Source organism: Panthera onca, chromosome B1, assembly GCF_046562875.1.
Source record: "Panthera onca isolate mPanOnc1 chromosome B1, mPanOnc1 haplotype 2, whole genome shotgun sequence".
In the NCBI taxonomy this organism is placed as follows: Eukaryota; Metazoa; Chordata; class Mammalia; order Carnivora; family Felidae; genus Panthera; species Panthera onca.
The window spans coordinates 61,662,870-61,679,702 of record NC_138342.1 but is presented as its reverse complement, the minus strand read 5'-3'; the positions used below and the strand labels follow the sequence as shown (position 1 = coordinate 61,679,702).

At 46.4% G+C, this 16,833-nt stretch overlaps 1 protein-coding gene across 1 annotated transcript in view; it reads left to right on the top strand.

Moving 5' to 3' along the window:
* Positions 1–10,633: 10,633 nt before the first annotated feature.
* The window catches only part of SCARB2 (scavenger receptor class B member 2), a 76,331-nt gene continuing 70,131 nt past the window's right edge, over positions 10,634–16,833 (top strand). The window contains exon 1 of the mRNA XM_060654834.3: positions 10,634–11,210. Within this exon, the coding sequence (XP_060510817.1) occupies positions 11,094–11,210 (117 nt within the window). The 5' untranslated portion in view covers positions 10,634–11,093. The remainder of the gene's footprint in view (positions 11,211–16,833) is intronic.

Below are 16,833 nucleotides of genomic sequence, written 5' to 3'. Positions count from 1 at the left end.
TTCTCTACCCTTTTGTGGAGAGAGCTTGGCTGGCAGAAGATTTCACTTTTAATTACATCCCCCCAACATCATCAGACCCTGGAAAGACAGGGCATGACTGAGTGATACACCCCTGGGGGTGGGGCCAGTCATCCAAGGATCAAGCCTGAATGTTTCAGGACATGCCCATCATCAGTGGTCCAGAGAGACCCTGGGCATGTGGAGGAGGCCAGGAACACTGTTCTTTAAGTGCAAACGTGTGGGGCTGGGGGTGGGGTGGTGAGGGCAAATACCAGTTTGAAGATCCATTGAAGGGAGACTACAAAAAAGCACAGTCATGACCCAACCTTGAAGGACTATGGTCTAGCCTGCTGTGCTTCTCATACTTTAATATGCTCATGGATGATAGGTGGTTCGTTCAAATGCAAATTCTGGTTCATTTGGTCCAGAGCAGGGCCTGAGCTTCTCTATGTCTAACCATCTTCCAGATGGTTCTGGGGCTGCCTGTTCTGGGACCCTACTTTGAGTAGCAAGAGGTTAGAGGAAGAGAGTGAATGGTATGGCAGGGAGGAAAATGAAGCAGGACACAGGTCTGAACTGGGGAATGGGGAAGCCAGCTGAAAGGCCACAGGAGGAAACCACTTGATGAGTTTGAAGATAAGTATATACCCACAGTCACCATTACCTATGTTATAGCATTACGTGCCATAAACATATCCATATTCTCCAGAAGTTTCCTCCCACCCTCTTTATTATTATTTATGTGTGTGTGTGTGTGCCTGAAATAAGAATACTTAACATAAGATCTACCCTTGTAGCAAAATTTTAAATACACATTACAGTATTGTTACCTATAAACACTATGCTACAGGTAGATCTCTGGTACTTATTCATCTTGCCTAAGTGCACCTTTATAGCCTTTGACTAATACCTCCCTGTTGTCCCCTGCCCACAGCTCCCGGTAACCACTATTCTACTCTTTGCTTGTGAGTCTGACAGTTTTAGACTCCTCATATAAGTGGTATCATGTAGTTATTTGTCCTTCTGTGACTAGCACATTTCACTTAGCATAATACCCTCTATGTCCATCCATGTTGTGTCAAATGTCAGGATTTTATTTTTCTTTTTTAAGGCTGAGTAATATAATATTCATTGTGTGAGTATGCCACATTTTCTTTATCCATCCAGACATTGATGGATATTTAGATTGCTTCCATGTCTTGGCTATTGTGAATAATGCTGCAGAGAACACAGGGGTGCATGTATCTCTTTGAGACCCTAATTTCCATTCCTTTTAATACATACTTAGAAATGGGAATCCTGGAATCATGCAATAAGTTCTAATTTTTATTTTTTTATTAAAAATTTTTTAATGTTTGTTTATTTTTGAGACAGAGAGAGTGTGAGCAGGGGAGGGATAGAGGAAGAGGGAGACACAGAATCTGAAGCAGGCTCCGCGCTCCAGGGTGTCAGCACAGAGCCCGACGTGAATCTCGAACTCATGAAACGCGTGATCATGACCTGAGCCGAAGTTGGACACTTAACCGACGGAGCCATCCAGGTGGCCCTATTTTTTATGTTTTGAGGAACCTCCATACTGTTTTCCACAGTGGTTGCACCAATTTACATTCCCACCAATAGTGCACAAGTGTTCTCTTTTTTCCACATCCTCACCAACACTTGTTATTTTTCTGTTTTTTATTTTTTGTTTTTGTTTTTTTGATAATGGCCAAGGACCTTCATTCTTAAATGTGCAGTTTCGTTTTTAGGTTTCACACACAGATATTAGTATGCCAGATAGTTCCCTCAGGGTTGTCACCTATTGTTAAAGAGTTTGGAACTAATTCCACAATATCACCCAGCATAGGTTAAAGAATAGGTTTTATTAGTGAAAAAGAGAACTCACAACACCAGGGTCAAGGCTGGTGGACAGTGTGAAGCTTCTGTTCTAGAGGAGAAAGCTACTCCCCACCACCCCTTCTTTCTCTACCCCCAATCCTCTCACCACCAGAATAAATCTCCCTTTTTGTAGGACAAGTGTGAGAAAGTGGCCTAGTTTGTAAAGGAGTAAACATATGGCACAGTGCCAGGCCTTCTGGATTTAAGGTTTTGTCTCTCTCTCTTCTCTCTCTCTCTCTTTAAAAAAAAAATTTTTTTTAAATGTTTATTTATTTTTGAGAGAGAGAGACAGAGTGCGAGTAGAGGAGGGGCAGAGAGAGAGGGAGACACAGAATCTGAAGCAGGCTCCAGGCTCTGAGCTATCAGCACAGAGCCTGATGTAGGGCTCAAACCCATGAACCGCAAATCATGACCTGAGCTGAAGTCAGATGCTTAACCAACTGAGCCACCCAGGTGCCCCTTTCTCATTTTTTTAAGATTGTATATTTAAGTAATCTTTGCACCTGATGTGGGGTTCGAACTCACACCCCCAGGATCAAGAGTCGCATGTTGTACTGACTGAGCCAGCCAGGCTCCCCAGAGTTTTGCCTCTTTGTTGGAGTTGATTAGGAATGCCAGCTGCCCTGTACCTGGCGATCCTGAAGACCTGTGGGATAGTCTCCCATGAGGAGGTAAGGAAAGCTGAGAGGAAGTTGCCGTCTCATGGGTGCTGTCTCTGCTGAGACAATGAGGGAGCTTCTGGGGTCCCTGCTGACCCCAGGTGAACACACATTCTTGGATTGTCCTGCTTCTTATACAACAGAGAATGTACTTATAACTGGTTATCCCTTTTATCTTCTCCCTGGGGAAGAAAGGAGCTAGCACTTTCTAGAATTGTTTTACCATCACTGAATTTTCAAAAGATCTTATTCAAAGAGTGATTATCACTCAAATAAAATGGCATATGAGAAAGAAAAAAACAACCCTTGGGGGTATTTGATATCTATACATCTCTTCCGTATTCTCCCCCATCGTCTCATGAAAGTCCAATGTGAGATGTGTTTTTTCACAGAAGTGAAATTCACATAACATAAAGCTAACTATTTTAAAGTGCACAATTCAGTGACATCAGTATCTAGTTCCAAAATTTCATTGTTGTACAACAGTGTGATATCTAGTTCCAAAACTTCATCATCCCAAAAGAAAACCCTGTGCCCACCAAGCAGTCCCTCCTTATTTCCTCCTCCCCCTGTCCCTGACAACTGCCAATCTTTTTTCTGTCTCTGTGAATTTACTTATTCTGGATATCTCACATAAATGGAATCATATGCTATGTGACCTTTTGTGTGTCTCTTCTTTCACCTAGCGTACTGTGTTCAAGATTCTTCCATGTTGTCGCATATATCAGTACTTTGTCCCTTCCTGTGGCTGAATCATATTCCCCTGTGTCTATATAACACATTTGTTTATCTGTTCATTGGCCAAGACATTTAGGTTGTTTTCCCCCTTAGCTATTGTGAATAGTATTGCTATCAACATTTATGTACAAATATTTATTTGAGTACCTATTTTCCAATCCTTCTGGATGTAAATTTGAGTGGAATTTCTGGAATATATGGTAAGGCTATGTTTAACTTTTTTTAAAAAAGCATGATTGGTATCCTTTCTCCTCCGGCTTAATGAGAAATGCAGGAAAACAGTGCTACTCAAGATAGCTTGCAGTATAGAGGAAGCAATCACGAGTCATGAATATTCTAAAACATTTTTCATTGAGGCTCCAAAGACAGTGTTTGCTACTTATCAGGGAACTGGAAATATTTCTAAACCAATAGTTGTATAGTTAACTGAATAGCAATCTTTTTTGATGTGGGATTCACACAGGAGGCTTCTGGGTAATAATTTCAAAGAGGTCCAGGGAATGCGGCTCTAGGCTAGAGATGAGGGACAGGTCTTATTTTTACCCTTTCCAGAATTTAGTATCTTAACCCCCACTCCCAGCCCTTTCCACAGTCCCAAACACTTCCTTTCTACCACTCAGGGCAGCCCTTGGCAGGACCCTCTTCATACCCCATTGCCCACCCCCCGCATCCCCCCATCCTCCCACCTTACCCCTGGCCCAGATAGATACTGAGTAAACTTGACTTTTTCATTTAAAACAACTTCTACCCATGCAGTAAATCATAAAATAATAACTGTAAACTCTTGGGTTGTTTATTTAGCCCTGATTTCATAATGTGCAGCAACAGATAGCCCTGATATTTTATAATATGCCACACTGAGTTGAGCAACTGTCTAAACACAACTCAAACCTCATTTGCTTCTAGAAAGTACCATCAAACTACCTCAAATGACAAGAGATAATACTTTTCACATCAGGGCATACACTGGAAATTATATTTTAGCTACCTTGAGGCTGAGGGGAACCTGCAGCTCATTCCTGGCTTGCCATCCTAGTCCAACATCAAGTTCAGGCAGGCAGAAATATGCTCTCTCAAACAGACAATGCCAACCTCACTGCCCCTCCTGGTTGCCCATGTCACTGAGAATGATGGTATTGTCACAGCTTTTTTTTTTTTTAATTTTTTTAATGCTTATTTATTTTTGAGAGGGAGAGACAGAGTGTAGCAGGGGAGGGGCAGAGAGAGAGGGAGACACAGAATCTGAAACAGGCTCCAGACTGAGCTGTCAGCACAGAGTCCGATGCGGGGCTCAAACTCACAAAACACAAGTTCATGGCCTGAGCAGAAGTCGGATGCTTAACTGACTGAACCACCCAGGCACCTTTCTTTCTTCCTTCCTTCCTTCCTTCCTTCCTTTCTTTCTTTCTTTCTCTCCTTTCTTTTTCTTTCTTTCTCCTTCCTTCTTTCCTTCCTTCCTTCCTTCCTTCCTCCCTTTTTTAAATGCTTATTTATTTTGAGAGAGAGAGAATCCCAAGAGGCAGGGCTCAATCTCATGTACCGTGAGGTCACGACCTGAGCTGAAATCAAGAGTCAGACGCTTCACTGACTGAGCCACGAAGGTGCCCCACCCCCTTTTTTAAAACCAATTTTCACTGCCTTCCTTTTGCTCTCAGAAAACCTGAGGCTGGAAATCCCAATAAGGAGTTAAGTGGCCAAGAGCCCAGCTTACCTGTGTGAGGGACTTGGGTTTCAGTACTAGCTTTTCTTCTTACTGGCCATGTGATTTTGAACTAATTTGTCAACCTCTCTGTGCTTCAGTTTCCTCATTTTTATTTTTTAATTTTATTTAAAATTTTTTTTTTAAAGTTTATTTATTTTGAGAGGCAGAGACAGCACCAGTAGAGGAGGGGCAGAGAGAGAGGGAGAGAGAGAGAATCCCAAGCAGGCTCTACACCTTCAGCAAAGGGCCTGATGTGGGGCTCAAACCCACAAAGCCACGAGATCGTGACTGAGCCGAAACCAAAGAGTCAGATGCTTAACTGACTGAGCCACCCAGGCACTCCAGTTTCCTCATTTTTAAAATTGAGATCCAGTATCTACAGGGCTCTGTTAAATGCCCTGTTAAATGAAATAAGGCAGGCCCAGCATCTACTACATTGCCTGCACACATACAAGCAGTGCATAATACCATGGACATAATAACCATTTTCTGCCCACTATTTCTTTCCTCCTCCGTGCTCCTCTGCCCCCACCCCATGCTCCCCACCACACACACACACACACACACACACACACACACACACCCCACACACACACCCAGCCACACACAGACACACACATTCTGTCAGAAGAGACTATGGCCTGTGGCTTGGGCCGGGCGGGGGAAGAGAACAAAGCAAATAGGCTGTGCCTTCCCAGTTGTTACATTTCAAAAACTCTGCATCCTTAGAGGAACAAGAAAAGAAACATAATTTGAAGAGGAGGATTCTTACTTCTGCATGACCCTCATCAGGATAAAACCCACACAAACTAGAAAAGACTCCTTTAACTTAGGGTGCAAAGATGGTGACAGGGAAGCCACAGGGCTTCCTGGCTGAAGAGGCAGCAGACAGGGCCATGCACAGCTTCACAGACCCCTTCTGCTCTGGCACTCTTGGAGTGGGATATATAAATGATAAGAAAGCTCTAGTCCAGGGGACTGTAACTTATCTCATAAGGAAATTCTGTAAATGTTAGAAGTTTGGGGTGACTGGTGAGATCAGAAGGATGGAAAGAGAAATTTTTTCCTATGAATCCTGCATTGCTCAGGTTAAGGGCACTCCACAAATGTTTAGAAATAACAAATATCGGGGCACCTGGGTGGCTCAGTCAGTTAAGTGTCCCACTCTTGATTTTGGCTCAGGTCATGATCTCATGGTTCATGGGTTCAAGCCCCGCGTTGGACTCTGCACTGACAGCATAGAGCCTGCTTGGGATTCTCTCTCTCCCTCTGTCTCTCTCTACCCCTCTCCCATTTGTACTCTCTCTCTCTCAAAAATAAACTTAAAAAAAAAAGGAAATAACAAATGTCAAGTCATGAGGGTGTGATGGTACATTTTATAGATCACCTTCAAATAATAGTAAGAAAGCCAGGAACTTTAGAAACCTCTTGGAGCCAAGCCCATCACAAAGTAAGGAACACCCAGGGCACTTCCATTCTGTTTTGGGCTCCTGGAATACTAAAATAATTAATAAATAACAAAAAGGGCGTTTCGGTTATCTATCACAGCCTCACAAACTACACAGCCATTCATTTGCTGTGTGGAGTCTGCAGGGATGGCTCGTCGTCTCTGTTCCACGTGGCATGTGCCTGTATTCATCTGGGGGCTTAGATAGGCTGGGACATCCCTGATGGCCTCTCACTCTCCAGAGTCTCGCTCTGGGTGGCCTCTCATCACCCAGTGGTCTAGTCTGAGCTTCCACCATGGGAGTTGGATTGCAAGGTGAAGGAAGGAGCTGCCAGGCCCCTGAGGGCCTAGACCGGGAATTGGCACACTGTCCATTCCATTCCATTCTCCTGGGTGAGGCAGGTCACAAGACCAGCCTGGACTTAAGGGGTGAAGAAGAAACGCCACCTTTGATTCCAGGAGCAGTAGGAGCCTACAGAGAAAGGAAGAGTTGTTGATTGTCAGGTTTGGAGATTGTGTACCACACCTGTTAAAACCGTGGTGCACTTTAAATGTTGACATTGAACACGTTAACACTTTTCACGCAAAAGTCCGCAATGATGATATAATTAACCTCTTTTGCATATATCCATATTCTAAATTTAATGTGGAGCCTGAAGAGCCCTTCTTGCTTCTCCTGTCTCAGAGTCTGTTGTCCTGGAAACTTTCTTAAGAGTTTGTGAAGTTTTTTCTCTTCCCGAGTCGTGAATGACTATGAAATAGTCATTCACAAGGGCACTCGTTCTTCTCAAGTTCCTGTTTTTCTGATTTTAGGAATAGAGAGGTCACTGGGAACATTCCTGATTGTCTCCCTTCCAGGGCGCCAGCCTCCTCATCTAACCAGTGGTAGCAGGAATCTCTTCCCACACCACCTGACCCTCTAGAGAGTGATTATTAGGGGCTATTAGTCTGTGTATCTGCCTTGGAGTCACCACTCCCTATATGTAGAGGTGAGTCTCACCTGTGGAGTGAAATGATTCTATAGCACGAGGGGATTTTTATTAATGCCAATTAGCAGTGGAGGTGACACATCCTATAGATCAGAAATAAGGAGGATGTTCCAAGGGGCTTTGGGAAGCTTGTATGAGAATTTGGGGGCTTTGGGCATAGTCCCTATCTGTAGCTGCCATGGGGTGGAGAAAAAGACAGACCTGAACAGAAAGACAGCCAGTCCAGGCGCTACAAAGCTGTGTCAGCTCTTTACGATATGACAGAAATTGCTGTGGGATCACAGACTGCTATTTGGGGAACATGCGTTTTTTGGTTTTTTTTTAAAGCTGTTTATATTTTCTGTAATTAGGTCCTTTTTGTTCTCTGTTAGTGTTTAGTACATTTTTTAAATGCTAGTCTGGTCAGCTGTACTAAGAGGAACCAAGAAAGAGGTTTTTGTCCAGTTTGGACCAGAGTTTTAAAGGGGAAGCAGCTTACGAACCGCCTGACATAGTTGAAACAATGGAGTCATGTTGCCTGAGTGAGAGAGCCTCAGACTGAGGGTATCAGAGTTGAAAACCCTTGTTCAGAGACTCTCGCCACACCAAGATGTATTTATCAAATCTGGGCCCATCTCTCCATCTGCGTAGTCTGTTACTCCTCTAGTGGCCCAGACAAGAGGCAAAAAGGAACCTCAATGAACAATGAGAAGGAAGAGTGCACCGGGATTGGTGGCCCAGGGCTGCGGTGGGTGTTAGAGTTTGCTCTCAAGAATAGAGCTAGCAAAAAAAAAAAAAAAAAAAAAAAAAAAAAAAAAGAATAGAGCTAGCAAACAGAAAATCCAGTATTAGTGGGATACAGGGGAGGAAGGGTTCAATTTGAGCGTGAAGTGCTGGCAGCCAAATAGGAAGGAAGTTTACCAGATCTTTTTTCTAGTTAATGAGGGAGAGGACACCCACCATCTGCCGAGGACCCCAACCATTGCCTAGGAAGGGGACGAGCAAGGGTGAGTGGGCTAGCATGGTCCCCGAAGCAAACTAGGGCACAGGGAGAGCTACGGTAGATAGCTGGGATCTGGAGCAGAGGGGGGACATGACTGAGCATTCCCACGGCAGGTCTGGGGGTAGGCAAATGCTGATGATTGTGGGCACCTGAAGACTGGGGACCACACAGGCACCAAGGCTTGAAAGAGTTTCTCATTCCAGACCCCACCCCACCCCCAGGCCTGGTTCTCGGGGGCTGCTGCTCAAAGACCTTTGGTAGCTGCAGCTGGGTAGAGCTGGGATTGGGCACCATTGTCACTGTCAATGCCCCAGGTTTAGGTCTGTTCCAGTTATCTAAACCTGAGTAACACATGAGGCTAAACCTTAGTGGATTAAAACACCAACAATCCTTTATTTTGCATTTCAGGCAGGGCAAGGCAGGGACCACTGTGCTCCATATGTCTAGGGCCCATGACTCAAATGGCTGGGTACCACAGGGGGCTGACTGGGCATCTCTCTTCCTGCAGGCTCAGGCCATCTCCCTGCGGTCTCTCCTGTGTTCTCTCCAGCATGGAGTTCTCAGGATAGCTAGACCTGATGGTGGCTCAGGGCTCCAAAATTTCCAGATGCCCAGGCAGAAAGAAATTACAAGGCCTTTTTCATCTGGTTTCAGAAGTTCCAGGATATGTGATTTCTACCATATTCCATTGGTTTAACAAATCACTAAATTCGGCCCAAATTCAAAGGTAAAAGGTGAAGACCCCACCTCATAGCTGGAATGTCAAAGAATTTGCCATCATTTTTAATCATCTCACCAAGTCCTTAACAAAGTCTCCCCAGTGAACTCCCTGTCTGCAGATTCTCATTGATGGCAGCTGGGAGGCAGCAATGCACAGGGTAGGAAAGGCAGGAGCTTTGGAGACTACCAGGTGCACATTCTTGTCTAGACAGGCTCCACCATTCAGCAACCGGTTGAGCTTGTTAGGTTACTTACCTTTCAGAGCCATGGTGTCCTTGTGTGTCAGATGGGAATAATAATACAATAGTGACCAAGAAAACGTACTTGTCAGATCTTCCAGTGCAGAACATAAGTGACCCACGGATCTGTCCCAGAGGCTGAGATCTGACATCCGTCCTCTGATATTCATCCCCAGCATGGTGCAGAGGCCATTTTCCTGGGGCTGCTCCTATCCCATGACTAAGTGCAAGAGGTCTATTCCTGGGAGATGCTGGACTCCTGGGACAGGCCAGTTTAGCTTGAGGACCCCCTACAGCCTTGCGGAAGTCTGTTAGAGCTGCACTGTAGTATAAGAAGCTTCCTTCCACTCAACCTTCCTTCCTTGCCTCTCTACATAGGTCACACCTGTATCCTGGGTCCAGCTCTCTGGCTATGTTCCCTTCTCAGTCTCTTGCAGAGTGGCAATGTGTAGCCCTGCTTTGGCGGCGGGGGGAGGGGGAGGGAGGGTGTTGGGGAATGGGACAAACAGCCACCTGGTCACATGGTTGCTGTGAGTTTAAATAATGGGTGTCTGTAAGCACCTAACCAAAGGCTGGCATATAGGTGACATTCATTCAGCTAATATTGAGTCCCTGCTGTGTGCAGGCTTTGGCCTGTGTGCCTGGGACATAATGGTGAGCAAAACAAATAGGAACAGTGTCACGGCCACTTGCTTGAGGCTTCTTACTGTAGCGTCTCACAGCTGAGGGATAAAGTCCCAACTCTTCTAGGGGACACAAAGAGCCTTTCAGAGTCTGACCCTAAGGGACCTCAACACCTCCCACCCTGCACTCTGCACACCTGAACCTAGACTCAAAAGGAATTTTTCTTTCCTCCTTCAATCTTGCTTTTTCACGCCCAATGTCTTAGCACACTTTTTTCCCCTCCTTGAAATACCTCTCACACCCTTGCACACACCCCTTCCACATTCCCCAAGATCCATTTCAATTGTGGGGTCCTAGGTGCCCCCCCCCTCCCGGGGGGGCAGAACACGCTTGCGGGCACAGATCTCAGCACGCACCTCGGAAGAGCACTTGTAACATTGTGCATGAACTGCTGTAACAGTGTCCTGCTAACTGGTGAGCCTGTCTAGAGCAGGGGCAATGTGGTATCCACCCCGCATCCCCAGTGCTTAGCACTTGGTAGGTCCGCAGTTCAGTCGTGCGAAGCGTCTGTGTGAATGGCCGTGGGAGTCCAGGCGAATTTCCGGAGTGACCCGGGTGGGCCTGCGTCGGGGAGGCGGGGGCGCATCTGGGCTCGGCCGCGGTCCGTGAGCCGCAGCGCCGGGGGGCCGCCCGGGACGCGCGCGGCTCGCTCGGGCCGAATCGCGGCGGCCGCCGCGGGGCACATGACTGCGGGCTCAGCCTCCGCCCCGCCCGTTTCCCCGCGCAGCTGCTGGCCGTCGCCTCCCGGGGCTGCGGCGAACCGGGCCGGCGAGCGTCACCGCCCTGCGCGCTCCCTCTCTCGCTCCTGACTAAGCGGGGCCGGCGCCCGACTGCCCGAGCGAGGGAAACCGAAACCGAAGCGGGTCGTCCCCTCCCCGGGCCGCCAGGCAGGCGCGCGGGAGCCGGAGCCCAGCCGCGGAGCCGGGAGCCGCGCGCAGAGCCGGGACCGCGGGCACCTCGGGGTCGCGGGTGTTGAGGCCGCTGCAGCGGCGGCCCCTCCCTCCTTTCTGTCGAGTCGCCGGCCCGCGAGGCCCGGCCCGGGAGCGGCGCGCAAAATGGGCAGGTGCTGCTTCTACACGGTCGGGACGCTGTCCCTGCTCCTGCTGGTGACCAGCGTCACACTGCTGGTGGCTCGGGTTTTCCAGAAGGCCGTGGACCAGACCATCGAGAAGGTGAGGCTGGCGAGGTGTGTGTGTGTGTGTGTGTGTGTGTGTGTGTGTGTACGCGCGCGCGCTCCCGTGTTGGGCGGGGGACACTTCCAGCCCACCCTCGGACTGCTGTACCTCCTGCAAAGAACATCTGCACCCCGGCAGACCCTCCCGACCAGAGCCCTCCTTTCGTATTTGCCTTCTCGAGGTTGGTAGGTAAGGGTTCAAGAAGGATGGGGGATAAAATTATGGGTCTAGACTTTTTTTTTTTTAAGCTTTCACTTACATTCTATCATTTGCATACCCCTCCACGCCCTCTCTACGCCCCAGTCTCAGCTCGGCCCAAACATATTTCCCACCCACTTCATGAAAAAACAAAACTAAATGAAAAACACCACAGCCCAGGCAGGTTTCTTGGCTGCTTGCTGTGGCCTTTGAAGTGGTGTAGGGCTGTGAATGAGAAGCGGTTGTGCGGTCTATTGTGTTCTTGCCTTCCTGGACTGGGCAGGGCAGTCAGCAGAGAGGGCAGGCCTCTGGACTGGGTAGCATTTCAGTCCATCGGAGTCTCCACAAGGTACCTTCCAACTAAGCATGTGGTATCTTGTACCCATCCTCTGTGTTGCTTTGTCTCACTTTGGATTCTTGTTCTTCTTAAATTACCATAAACTTCAGGCAAGGATGCATTGAGGTTCTCGAAAGAATCTGAACCTGTCTTAGCCTAGATGAGTGGCCTGGAGAGCTGATCATTTCAGAAGACGTGTGGGTCATTTGACTTTACCAGTGCTCATTCCTTCTGCCCTTTCACACACACCCACCAATCTGTGTGGAAAGAGGAACAAGAGAGAGTTACTGGGATCACTTTTTCCTTAAAAAAAAAAAAAAAATAATTGGAGCAGCCTTTCTTGTTAGCACCGATAACCACAAGTTTAACTTCTGCCACTGGTTTTCACTTGCTGCTGGATGGATTAAAAAAAAAAAAAAAACAGTTTGATCACTGAACTCCCAGTCAAGTTGTGTCATCCAGGTGGCAACAGACATGTTCCTTTATTTTTTTTATTTTTTTTTAATGTTTATTTATTTTTGAGACAGAGAGAGACAGAGCATGAACAGGGGAGGGGCAGAGAGAGAGAGGGAGACACAGAATCCGAAACAGGCTCCAGGCTCTGAGCTGTCAGCACAGAGCCCGATGTGGGGCTTGAACTCACGGACCGTGAGATCGTGACCTAAGCCGAAGTCGGACACTTAACTGACCGAGCCACCCAGGTGCCCCCAGACATGTTCCTTTAATAGAGGTCATGAAAAGCCATCAGTTACTTGAAATCTGGCAGTTAAAGGTAAATTAAAAAAAAAAAAAAAAGTCATGGTAAAGCATAATTTAATTTTAAAGTTTATGTTAAGGAAACATTAAGTTCACATTTTTTATTAAAGTTTACTTATTTATTTTCAGAATGAGAGAGAGAGAGAGAGGGAGGGGCAGAGAGAGAGGAAGAGAGAGAATCCCAAGTAGAGTCTTTGCTCTCAGTGCAGAGCCCCACATGGGGCTTGATCCCATGAACCATGAGATCATGACCTGAGCCGAAATTAAGAGACACTTAACAACCGACGAGCCACTCAGGCGCCCCTAAGTTCACATTAGTAAGGGAAGATGAAACCCACTGTCTGAGCTTCTCAAAGACCACTGTTTTCCCTGAGTACCCATGAAGGAAGAAAACTAAACAGCATCTTTTCTGCTCTTGGCCACCTGCAAATCCATGGCAAGATTGTTTAGGGATATAAACCCTTCCCTGGATGACCAGAGTTAAGCAATGCAATTACAGTCCCTATGTGAATCTTCTTGTGTGGCTTTAAAAGGCTGTTTCAGAAGAGCCCTATGAGAGGAGCTGTCTCCCTGGTGCCTCAGATGTTACCAGCCCTCAGATGCTCTGTGGGTCTCCATTTCATGGACAGGTAGGGAGGTGGCTGTACAGCAGTTTGCCTGGGCCTTGAGTTTGCACTGATACTTGGTGATTGGCTTTTTTATCTGGTTTTCTCTGTGAGGAATGGACTCTGATCAGACTAATAAATCATAGTACAGGGGAAGTGGATTTTCAGAATTGCCCAACCCCGTTAAAGAACACCATGCAAGGTGGCATATACAGTTAAATGACAGGGCTAGTTCCAGTGGACAGGAATGTTGCCAAGTCGGCCAGAGGGCATGCATGACCATCATTACCATTCTGTTCTCCCCGGTCACCTGCAGTGTGGTGGCCCGGGATAGTGGGACAGAGTAAGGACTCTGCAGTCTACACCCCTGGACATCAGTCCTGGTCCACCATGCTCTAGCTGCATGACCTTGGGCTAGGTTTCCTGATTCTGGGTTTCCCCATCTGTAAATGAGGATAAAAACAACTCACAAAAATAGAGAGGTTGTAGGAATTATTAGGGAAAATGGGTAATTTTCATGGGATATCTTTAGTGCTTTGTAAGTCAGTTTTATTTTTGTTAGAAGCCACATGCGCAAAGGAAAAATATATGAGATTTGAAGTCAGACATCCTGTATTCAAATCCTGACCTTACCATTTGCAAGCTTTTTGATTCTGGGCAAGTTACTGAAGTACCATGAGCCTCAATTTCATTTCTTGGGAAAGTAAGGATGTTAGCTATCTTAGGCACAGTGGTGCATTTACCATGAAGCACACAAAGCTTATGCTTGAGGCCCTCACATGCACAGGCCCTTCCAATAGCCTCCACCTAATTCTGTATCCAAAATTTTCTTTTTTCTTAGGAAGGGTCTCCTCACACTGTATAAGCTTCCCACAAACCCTGCCTCTGTGTGTGCTGTTGTGAGACTGAGGGAGGTAATCTGTGTAAAGCACCCGGGACAGTATCAGGCAGAGGATAGGTGATCAGTTACGGCTGCTGTCATTCTTTCCATTGGTATCATTATGGAATGATCCTTGACCTTAATATAGTTAACTTGACCTTAATATGCTTATAATGTAATCTGGTCTGATACTCCCAGTTTGTTTTTGTTTTTGTTTTTGTTTTTTCATCTGAAGATTTTCCATGCCCTGACTGGTCTATATCAAAAAAGAAGACAGGAAAGGGGAGAAATTCAAATGAATAGGTTTGGCTAATTGTGAGAAGCAAAGTAACATAATCCCTATTAAAATAATTTGCAGGGAGATTTTAAGATTAAAGGGAGATTTAAATTTTGGCCGGTGAATGGAGTGGAAGGAACCAAGACAATTTGATTCCATTCTTTGTTTATTTTTTGTTTTGTTTTTGTTTTTTTTTTTTTTGAGAGAGAGAGTGAGAGAGAGAGAGAGAGAGAATGATCCGGGGGAGAGGAGCAAAGGGAAAGAGAGAGAGAATCTTAACCAGGCTCCATGCTCACGGAGCCTGACGCAGGACTCAATCCCATGACACCTGAATTCATGACCTGGGCCAAAATCAAGAGTTGGATGCTCAACCGACTGAACCACCCAGGTGCCCCTGGCTCCATTCTTGGCCTCGCTGGTTACCGCCTTGTATTGAGCAAGCCCTGTAATTCTTTCTGCTTCAGTTTTCTCAATTGCAAAACAGGCACAGTAATGTCTCCCTCGTTGTCTGCTCACACCCACTTCTTAGAGGATATTCTGAGCACTAACCAGGCCTTCTCTCTCAAGCGTATTGACTTCCTGAAGACAGAGCTTTGCAGAAACCATTTAACCTCTTTTTCCTCCTTGGAACCCGGGAGGGCAGATTTTTACGTTCTGTCTCCTTTGATGACCCCCCTAATTGTCCTGGCACTCAGCACACACCGGTAGGTACACAACAAATGCCTGTTGCCTCACATTTGATCATTGTAGTTGAAAGAGCAGTGTTCTAGGAATCAGCAGAACTTGGTTAACATTCTTTGTTTCTGTCATTATGAAATACTTGGGTGAAGTTGAGCAAGCCCAGTAGCGAATATTGAACCCCTCAAAAAACCTCAGGTTTCTCATTTTGAAATAACACCTGCCTTAGAGTTGTCACCAGGAGTGAAGTAAAAGGATTGCTGGAAAAAAGCACCTTGCGGAGGGCCCAGATGGTAACATTTGTTACTGTTTTCAGCTATCGTTTTCTCATCTGTGAACTGAAGCTTACGTCGAGAGAAGGTTCCTTCTAGCTCCAGACTTCTGAGATTCTGTGCCTCAGGCGTGTGAGCTTTGTTTAAGAGCAACATTGCAGCTCAGAATATTAAGCTTGCCCTTAGACGCATGGACAGTTTGAACGCCTCCCAGAAATGGGGCTGCAGTGCCAGCCAGAGTCAGGGCTGGTGAAGAAGAAATGGGCTGGCAAGGGAGCCAGTGAGAAGAAAAGAGACAGCTCACAGGTTTTCCTTCCTGTGCCCAGGCCAAGGAAGGGTGAAAGCATTCGGTGTCAGGGATGAGATGAACAGGACAAATATACTTATCCTTGGCTGGGACCTGAGGCTCTGGGCAAGCGACATCAGCTAGCCTCTTTTAGGAGCCATGTAACTTGGGAGCCGTTCTGCTGATGCCTCAAAAAATGAGATACGATCACCGCTAAATTAACCAAATAACATTAAAGGTGGATATGTGGGGGTCTTCTTTTTTACAGTTGAATTAGTTAAACATCTTCACGTATGTGTATGTAAAGACAATCAACTGTATCCAATCTTAAAAGGATCTTTCTTGCATCTCCTGAATTGCCTGTTTTCAGGGTTATGACGACCTAGGACCTTAGAATAAGAAAAAACCTTAAGCACCACTTAATCTGTTATTTTACAGTCAAGGAACCTGAGCCTGTGCCAGTTTTTTAAAAAATTTATTTAGTGAGAGGGGGAGAGCAAGCGAATGCGTGGGAGAAAGCAGGGAAGGGACAGAGAGAGAAGGACAGAGAAAAAGAGAGGGAGAGGGAGAGAGCATGAGCAGGGGAGGGGCAGAGAAAGGGGGAGAGAGAGAACCCCAAGCAGGTGTCTCACGTCCAATGCAGAGCCCGATGATGGCTCGAACTGATGAACCAGGAGATCACGACCTGAGCCAATATCAAGAGTCAGACGCTCAACTGACTGAGCCACTTGGGCGGCCCCAAGCCTATGTCAGTTTTTAAATATGATGGTGGGTATCAAACTGCCTTTATATTTATGTGCCACTAGAAATGTAAATAACTGACTTATCAGAGGTTGGATGGAGGGGAAGGGGTAGGGTTAGGCATGCAAGCTGGGTCTCCTAAATCACTTTTCCCACCCCAAGGATGAGCATATACTCTGTTGCCTGCAACAGTCCTGATTTATTTATACCTGTTGTCCTGGCATAATTACTGGCACCCTCTTTTCTTTTAAAAGATCCTTGGTTTGGAGCACCTGGGTGGCTCAGTCAGTTAAGCGTCTGACTTTGGCTCAGGTCATAATCTCAGGGTTCGTGGGTTCGAGCCCCGCATCTGGCTCTGTGCTGACAGTGTGGAGCCTGGAGCCTGCTTCAGATTCTCTGTCTTCCTCTCTCTCTGCCCCTCCTCTGCTCACATTCTGTCTCTCAAAAATAAACATTTAAAAAAATTACAGTTTAAAAGATCCTTGGTTTGGGATACCTGGGTGGCTCAGTCAGTTAAGTGTCCCAACTTTTGATTTTGACTCAGGTTATGATCTCATGGTTTGTGAGTTCAAGCCCCACATGAGGCTCTG